Genomic DNA, 9,298 nt, shown 5'->3' with positions numbered 1-9,298 from the left:
TGGTAGGGGAGGCCAGGAATAAGAATTCAGAAAACACCCAAGGTGACCTAGGAACCACTACCCTGGGGAATACTTGATGCTAAAAATAAAGACTAATATTTCTCTATGTCATCTCATGATGCCTGGCCCATGTTCTTGGTATAAATTTGTCTTCCTCCAGAGACCCATACCCAGCTGCCTCTTGGACTTTTCAAAACCTTAATTCATCTCTTCCCACCCTACCCTACTCTCCCTTCACCAGTTTTCCTATCTTGGTCAGTGGCATCGTTACCTACCTGTGATCCAGACCTGAGGCCTGGGAGTCCTTGACCGTTACCTACCTCATGCCCTCATCTAATTAGTCACCAAGTCCTGCCAATTTGACTTTCATATTATCACCCACATCCATCCTCTCCTCTTCAGGACCCTCTTCCCGGCCTACCCCCGGGCCTCACCATTTCTCATCCTGGATAACCACTACTGCTGTCTTCTAAGATGCTCCCGACTGGCCTGCTCTCACCAGCATCCTTTGTTGCTCCAAGGGCCTGTCTAAAATGCAAGTCTGACCTTGCCACTCCCTTGCCTAAAACCTTCAGTGACTGCCTTTGCCTTCAGGGTAAACAGCTCATCCTGAGGTGCCTCAAACCCTGGCCCCTGCTTTCCCCTCTAGTCACAATCCCCTGCTCTTCCGATGGGACCTTACCCATCAGCAGTTCCGGGTCTCCACTCTGTCTCCCACCTTGGAAGTCTTACCTCCATCTGGTTGAGTGTAAATCCCTCCTTGAAGCTTTCCAGACACCAACCATTTCACCCAAGCAAAGTTATGTGCTCCCCTATGTGTTCTTCCGGGGACCACGTTCCGTTGACTCTGGGGTCCCAACTTGAGGAAATCATGAACCTAAAGTATGTTGACTCCAATTTCGTATTTGCTCATTCACATGTTTCTTTAACAAACATTTCCTGGGCACTGGCCACCTACCTATCGCCATATTAGGCATTGAATAGAAGGGAAGATGGAGGTCCAGAAGTGTTAACTGACTTGCTAGAGGTCCCTTGCTGAGAACCTCAATTTGTTTTATGCCTGTTGGTCCCCAAAGGTAATTTCTGGTGTTTTAAGTGAAATCAGTCACGTACAAAAATGTGTAAAAGCTTTACCTTAAAATCACTGGTTTTGAGTAAGCCCATTGGTTATCTGGCATATTTTCTTGAGGAAATATAAAAATGAAACTTAATTTTTAACGTTTTCACCTAGACATAGAATTAAAATGTTTCAGAGTAAGTCTTAAAGGTCTCCTGATTATGCATTTTCACATGAAATACTCTAATCATTATTTATCTCTCTTTTTAAAAAATATATTCCATGGTACGTTTAAAATAACAAAGCTACCAGATTACTTGGAAGTAAAAACGGGTTATCCACAGGTTTCTCTTTACTCATTTTACTGGCAAAACCTGGTTATGAACCAAAACCTAAAATTGGGAGTGGATGTTTTGGGCAGGGAAATTTTATGTGGTACCCCAATTATGTTCAGTTCCTGCTGGCTGTATTTTCTTCCCTATGATTTTTTTGGTTTTGGCTTTTCTGTGGTATTTTTAAATAATTATATGTAATAAGTAAAGAGGAGAAAAAAAAGGATATCTTGACTGTCAATGTTATTAAGGTATAAATTAACTGAGAAAGCAGTCCCTATAGCCAAAATCAGACCATAAACCTTTTTATTGGTGGTGTTCTGCTTTTCTGGTATGTCTCTAGAAGTCCTATTCCTATACGTGTGGAAACTACCCAACCAGCTGCGGAAAAGCCGGAAATCAAGCCTCCCCGAGTGCGGAAGTTAACGAGACAATACAGCTTGTGAGTTCTATGCTGCAGGTTTTTCAATTATAACAACAAAGGTGATGCTAAATGTCCAGTTGTAAATGCTTCTTAGCCCTTTACACCATTCCCAAAGAGCTATCCCAAAAATAGAGTCTGTTTCCAATTTAAGTCATAGTGGGACTGGATCTTTCTCCCTGAAAACATGACATGATTGGCATATGTATTCATTATTGATTGCTGTGTAACAAATTACTCCAAGATTTAGTGGCTTAAAACAATCCACATTTATTACCTCACAGTTTCTGTGGGTTGGGAATCCAGGCATGGCTTAGCTGGGTCTTCTGGGTTAGAGTGTCTCTTAAGGCTGCCTTCAAGGTGTTGGCAAGGGCTACAGTCTCATCTGAAGTCTCATTCATGCCGTGTGGGACAGGATTCAGTTCCTTGAGGGCTGCTGGACTGAGGACATCATTCATTGCTGACTATTGGCTGGAGGTTGCCCTTAGTTCCTAGTCATGTGGACCTCTGCTGCTTTCTCCATAGGAGAAAACACACAAGAAGAGCCAGAGAGAGCACTAAGAAGGTGACATTACAGTCTTCTATAACTTAATCTCAGAAATGACATCCCATCACTTTTGCCCTATTCTGTTCATTTGAAGCAAGTCCCTAGATCCAGCCCACACTCAAGGAGACAGGCTTCTTCAGGGGTACAAGTAGCAGAAGGGGATCAGGGGGAGCCATATCAAAGGATGGATACTGCCTCCATGGTGCCGTAGTGAAACGGTAGCATTTTCTGTCCACAGAGCCAAAGCTGATCCCTGAGCTATAGGAGGAGCCATATTCCTGTAGGAAGAGCCATATTCCTGTAGAAGGAGCCATATTCCAAAGTGTCCCAGAACCGCCAGGACCTGTCCAGTTCTGTTCAGCGTAACAAAAGTTGTTTTGGCTACCATGTGCACAGGGATATTCTAGGCACTGGGGGGGAAGAACAAAGTGACTTTGACAATTCCCATGCAAGGACTCACAATTTATTAGAGGGAGAGACAGATTTCCCTCTAATAAATTATAATTATAATCCAAAGAAGACAGGCAAATGCTACAGTAAGGGTGGTGGTATATTAGCATAATCACAATGGTAGTTAGAATTTCTTGACCTTGGCTATGGCCCAGGTATCGTGCCTGGATGTATAATTGGTCAGAGAGCTGCAGGGGGATCTTTGGGTGCAGTGGAAAGCGTGGGGCTCTGGAGTTAGAAAGGCTTCTAGTTTACTGTTACAAGCTCTTGGGAAAATTACTCTTTGAACGTCTCCTTCATCTGTAAAATGGGTAAGGATTTTGTGAGGGTAAACATGAGATAATGTGGGTAAAGCCCTAGCTTTCAGCCTAGCCCTGGCTGAAAGATGAGTTAGTTCCCCTTCCTTTTTCTTATGGACCTGAAGCCTCTGAAGAGGTCAAGTTTAGGAGGTACTGAGAGTACAGAGTATAGGACAAGGAGTGTAACTCCAGATGCAGTTCTCAAACAGCCAGCTCAGGCCTGCCACTTGCACCTTGTGAAAAGGAGAAGAAAGGGGAGTGCAGTTTCAGGGCAGACACATCCCACCTCATTAGCCTTAATAGAAGTTTCTTGACAGTATAGCAGCTCTATTTCCTAGGGAAGCCAAAACGAGTAAGATTCAAATAATTAGCAGTCCTAATGATCTCTGGGGGACAAATTAAACCATGAAAAATCTGCTACCCTGAGGATAAAGCTGGCAGGATTAACCTTTCACATTTCAGAACTCAAAATGTTATTATCACCCATTCGGGATATGTAATCACTTTGGAAGCAATGACTAATACATGACCTGGAAGGAAAGAAAATTTAGCTAACTCACCAAATTGCTGCTTTTAAGGAAACCATTTTCAAACCTCTAACTTCATGTGTATTTCTTAAGATACCCCAAAGTATTCTGCTTTGAAAATCAAAGAATGGCAGCATTTTTCCCATTAGTAGTAAATAGCAAAATTGATGGATGAGATTTTCCCAGTTTTAAGTTTTCATCCCATAAATGGTAATGGTACTGTTGACACTAGTTACCACTTCTTTACTCATCTCTTCCACTCATAGATATTGATAAAGTTAATAAACACTTGGTTGGGGATACAGATTGGAAAACCTCAGATTTCCCATTTCCTAAAAAATAATTCTGCATCATTGGTGTTGAGATGCAGGGATGTGTGTGCCCTTTTCAGCTGTTACAGTATTCCTAGTTCCTAGGCCAGAATTATGTGTGCTTGTTTGGGTTTTAGGGTTCTCCATCAAAGCATCATGATATGCAGGTGCTCTGAAAAAGTTTTCAAACTGCTGCTCTTTAGGATATAAACAAAAATCTCAGCTGTGTTCTTTTCTTGAAATATGGCATAGGGAGGAAAGGTGTGGCTGCTGTGTGCAGAGTGAAAGGAGAAGCAAACTCTGCAAACAGTTGAAGGCAGGTAAAAGCATCATCTTTACATTGATGTCAGCTGGTATGTTTAGAAAATGATGAGCTGCTTAATTTTTACCCAGATATATAACTTAACTATGTATTTAAACATAGTGTAAAAATCTAAAGGTATTCAGGCAAGACAGAAAAGTCCAAAGAGAAAAGTAACTAATTCCCTAGAATCACACCATCAAAAATAACCAATGTTCACATTTATGACTATTACTCTAGACATTTTTCTATGCATATATTGTTAAAATAGAAATCATTTCAAAGAAAAGACTTATACTACTACATAAAATTTTACTTATTAAAATGTTTCATGAATTTACCTTAGACACCAGGTGTTCATCGTAAATCACATTGATAGCATAAGCTATCTGGCATAGCTCAAGGTCTTAGGTGTGCAAAGACACACTTATCCAGCAGGATATTCCAAGGGTCCAGAGGTTCTCTCAGGAGCTTGTCAGTGGCCAATGGTTCCTTTGGAATGTACAGGGTTTGAGCATCTGGGGCCTGCTGAGTTAGCCCTTTCCTGTGCAGGCAGCAATCTGGCTGGCAGCAGGGGAGAGGGAACTTGTCTATTTCTATAAATTTGAGAAAATACTGTCTATGCTAAGGGTGGGGGATTGATGGTGCTGCTCTGTGCTGGGATGATCAGATCAGAAGAGCTTCCAGCCTTGACGTACCTTGTGGGAAGTCAGGCCTTCCCAACAAAGCCAAGCCCTGGAGATAAGCCCCAGCTGCCGTGAGGGAGACTTCTCCCACATGGTGACTTCCTGTCTAGTGTCCTTTCCATCCTGGCTCATCCCACTCGATCAGAGAGGGTCGAAGACCAGAGCTGCTTGGCCCCAAAACAATTGTGTGCAACTCCTTCTCTATAATCAGTTTTCACGCCGAAGAGACAGTTGCTGTTAGGCCACGAAAGGAGTCATTGCACCCTTCGCTCAGAACAGGAGGTTCCTACAAGTCATAGGCTTACCCTCCTAAGGGAGGCTCCTCAGAATAACATCCCTTGGTTTGATGGTTCCTCAAAACATTAAACATAGAACTACCATACAACTCAGCAATTCCACTCCTATGTGGAATTTCAGTTCAAAAGAGTCGAAAGCAGAGACTCAAACAAATGTTTGAACACCAGTGTTCATAACAGCACTATTCACAATAGCTAAAAGGTGGAAACAACCCAATTGTCCATCAACAGATGAAGGGGTAAACAAAATACAGTCTGTCCATACAATGGAATATTACTCAGCCATAAAAAGGAATGACATTTTGACTTATGTGATGACATGGATGGACCTTGAAAACATTATGTTCAAACAAGCCTGATACAGAAGAACATTTGCTGTATGATTCCACTTATATGAGGTACCTAGAGTAGTCAGATTCATCCGGACAGAAAGCATCGTGGGGGAGGGGTGTGGAATTTCCCCTTTACCCTTTTTGAGTTCTTGTGGCTGGACTAATAATAAACTGAAAAGGTTAAAAAGAAAGAGATTTTAATTCATGCACATGGAGGTCTCATAGAAATGGAACCTAAGAAGTGCCCAAAGCAGGCAGCTTTTCTACTTCTTAGACAAAGAAACAAAGTTGTGAGGAATTGACAGGACAAAGAAACTTAGGTTTTGGGTGCTCATTTAGTGAAGAATCTAGACAGAGTTTGGGCTTGGGGTAGTAACTTAAAAGAAGTAACAGGGTTTGTTTATACAGGCCTCTAGGCCCAAATCCCCTGACTCTGATGATAAAGGGGTCCTTCTATCTTCAGGTGCAGGGAGTTCACCTTTCACACGAGAGATTTATTTCCTGCTTTCAGGGAGACAGAAAGGAGGGTCAGAGTGTTGGCCATTTCTTAAGTAACTTTAATTCAAAATAATCTGACAGACCTTTACACCACGTAACAAGCAGGAAGGAGAAAGTCTGTCAGAAATTAAGAAATAACTGGGGCTTCCCTGGTGGCACAGCGGTTAAGAATCTGCCTGCCAATTCAGGGGACACAGGTTTGAGCCCTGATCCGGGAAGATCCCACATGCTGCGGAGCAGCTAAGCCCGTGGGCCACGACTACTGGGCCTGCACTCTAGAGCCCGTGAGCCACAACTACCGAGCCCACATGCCACAACTCCTGAAGCCCGCACGCCTAGAGCCCATGCTCTGCAACAAGAGAAGCCACTGCACTGAGAAGCCCGTGCACCGCAACAAAGAGTAGTCCCTGCTCGCCGCAACTAGAGAAAGCCTGCGTGCAGCAACGAAGACCCAACACAGCCAAAAATAAATAAATTAAATAAATAAATTTATTTAAAAAAAAAAAATTAAGGAATAACTTTTTACCACATTTTAGGTTACAATTTAACATCATGAAGAGGAGAAGAAAACTTGAGGCCCTAAACAAAGTTTCAATATTCTCTTGGAAACCAGTACAAACTATATTGATAAATATTTATTTCTAATTTAAATGCCAAAAGTAATTACTTTTTCTTACTAAATACCACAGGAAAAAATTACCCTAAATTGTTTGTAAAATGCAAATTTTCGTAACTAGGATCTTACATCTCATAGTTAATACATATTTTGCTTAATAGTAAAACTATCTCTTACCGGATTAATTAAAAAATCCTGGGCCCTCGGGCCGTCCCCCAGCCCTGGAAAACACTGGCTGCCCCAAGGGGGCAGCTTGGCTGCTGGCGGTTTGGCAGATTAGGGAGGGAACGAGGAGAAAAGCAAATGGCCGTCTCTTCCCAGCTCCAGAGCGTGCTCGCGTTCCTGCTGGGGCTTTCGAGAATCTCGAGGCAATCTTGCAAGCCGTATTTGAACTGGCCAAAGACAACTTCAGACCTGTATAATGTAACAAACAGCGAAGGTCAGAAAACATTAGGCAGTAGAAGTGTGAGCATATTAAGTAAGATGAACGTCTCGGGAAGCAGTTGCGGAGGCCCCAGTTCTGCAGATGTATCTAATGACTTTAAGGATCTTTGGACAAAACTAAAGGAGTATCATGATAAAGAAGTACAAGGTCTACAAGTAAAAGTAACCAAACTGAAAAAGGAACGAACTTTAGATGCACAGAGACTAGAAGAATTCTTCACCAAAAGTCAACAGCTGAGAGAGCCACGGAAAGTCCTTCATGAAACCATTAAAGTTTTAGAAGATCGATTCAGAGCAGGATTATGTGATCGGTGTGTGGTAACTGAAGAACATATGTGGAAGAAACAGCAAGACTTTGAAAATATTCAACAGCAGAATCTTAAACTTATCACAGAGATAATGAATGAAAAGAATGCAGGAAGAAAATAAAAATCTTTCTGAACAGCTGCAGCAGAAAATTGAGAATGCTCAACCACATCAAGCACCCAGTCTTGAATCTGAGGAAGATGTTATTCCAGATTCACCAGCAACAACCTTTTCATTTTCTGGCGCTAACCGACTACGAAGGAAGGAGAGCCTCCACGTCCGATACGTAGAACAAACACATACTAAACTGGAGCACTCTGGGTGTGCACGTGAATGGAGAAAAGCACCACAGTCTTCAGCTCATTCACGACATAAACATAATGAATGTGAAATTCTAGTGGCTGACACTTGTGATCAGAGTCAAGCTCCAGTGGCTAACACACATGGAAAAAGCAGTTATCCTCTTGGTAATTTAGCTGCAGTTGTTGCTGAAACACTTGGACTTAGTGTTCAAGATGAGTCTGAATCTCGAGGTCCTATGAGCCTTCTTGGTGATGAGCTCTACCACTGTCTGGAAGGAGTGAAAAGTAGTTTAGGTTTGAATACAAGTTTGTCCCCTTCTCTTTTAGAGACTGGGAAGAAAAAACATCTGTAAACAACGCCTTTCAGCAACACTTCTAATTCTAGACCAGAGAAACCTAGATCAAAATCTGAAGATGGTGCCCTTTTCACACACCATAATATTGGGGCTGAAGTGAAGAAGATCACTAACCAGTCATCTTCTAATAAGCAGGTGCTTATAAATAAGAATACAAGTGAACAGGATAGTATTGATCACATTAAAGACACTGTTACTGATAAACATGTGGAACCCTGAAATCACTGAGAGGCCGGATCAAAAGGAAGAAAATCAAGGAAGAAAGTGAAGATGAAGTAAGCTGTCCCCAAGCCTCCTTTGATAAAGAAAATGCTTTTCCTTTTCCACCGGATAGTCATTCCTACATGAATGGAGACTATGTGATGGATAAACCTCTGGATCTGTCTGATCGATTTTCACCTATTCAGCGTCAAGAGAAAAGCCAAGGAAGTGAGAACTCTAAAGTCGGATTTAGGCAAGTGACTCTCTATGAGGTTTTGAAGCCTGTTCCAAAGGGCTCTTCCTCAAGCCCTAAGGCCTTGAGTGGGAGCTGTGGGTTAACCAGAGATTCCCCAGAAGAGCCCAGCAGTTTACAGGAGTCCCTCCTCCAGTCCTTGAGTAAATCTCCAGATAATAAAACACTGTTACAAATAAAGGAAGAAAATTCTATCTTTAAAATTCCTCTACATCCACGTGAAAGTTTGGAGACAGAGAATCTTTTTGATGACATGAAGGGTGCTGGTTCTCGTGAGCCTCTAAAAATAAAAACCAGGTCAGTCCATGGAGCATGTGAACTTGCATCAGTTCTTCAGTTAAATCCATGTAGAATTGCTAAAACAGTCTCTACAAAACAACTAAGATGTATCCTTTGAAAACATCTAGGGGAGTATAGACCCAGGAGCAGACCTTTCTCAGTATAAAATGGATATTACTGTAGTAGATACAAAGGATGGCAGTCAGTCAAGATTAGCAGGAGGAGAGACAGTGGACATGGACTGCACATTGGTTAGTGAAAGTATGCTTTTAAAAATGAAGAATCATGGGCTTCCCTGGTGGCGCAGTGGTTGGGAGTCCGCCTGCTGATGCTGGGGACACAGGTTCGTGCCCCGGTCCGGGAAGATCCCACATGCCGCGGAGCGGCTGGGCCCGTGAGCCATGGCTGCTGAGCCTGCGTGTCCAGAGCCTGCGCTCCGCAGCGGGAGGGGCCACAACAGTGACAGGCCCGTGTACTGCAAAAA

General features: G+C 42.6%; 1 protein-coding gene and 1 pseudogene across 1 annotated transcript in view; both read left to right on the top strand.

Annotated features, from left to right (window-relative positions):
* EPB41L4B (erythrocyte membrane protein band 4.1 like 4B) overlaps positions 1-9,298 on the top strand; it is a gene marked incomplete at its 5' end in the record, with an annotated part of 135,100 nt that overhangs the window by 105,255 nt on the left and 20,547 nt on the right. The window contains one exon of the mRNA XM_024753686.1: positions 1,733-1,831. Within this exon, the coding sequence (XP_024609454.1) occupies positions 1,733-1,831 (99 nt within the window). The remainder of the gene's footprint in view (positions 1-1,732; positions 1,832-9,298) is intronic.
* The window catches only part of LOC112405342 (DNA endonuclease RBBP8-like), a 3,306-nt pseudogene continuing 1,164 nt past the window's right edge, over positions 7,157-9,298 (top strand).

This window comes from Neophocaena asiaeorientalis, unplaced genomic scaffold (genome assembly GCF_003031525.2).
Source record: "Neophocaena asiaeorientalis asiaeorientalis breed wild unplaced genomic scaffold, Neophocaena_asiaeorientalis_V1.1 scaffold342, whole genome shotgun sequence".
Taxonomy (NCBI): domain Eukaryota; kingdom Metazoa; phylum Chordata; class Mammalia; order Artiodactyla; family Phocoenidae; genus Neophocaena; species Neophocaena asiaeorientalis.
The sequence above is the reverse complement of the archived record's forward strand: the minus strand, read 5'-3'. Positions and strand labels throughout refer to the sequence as shown.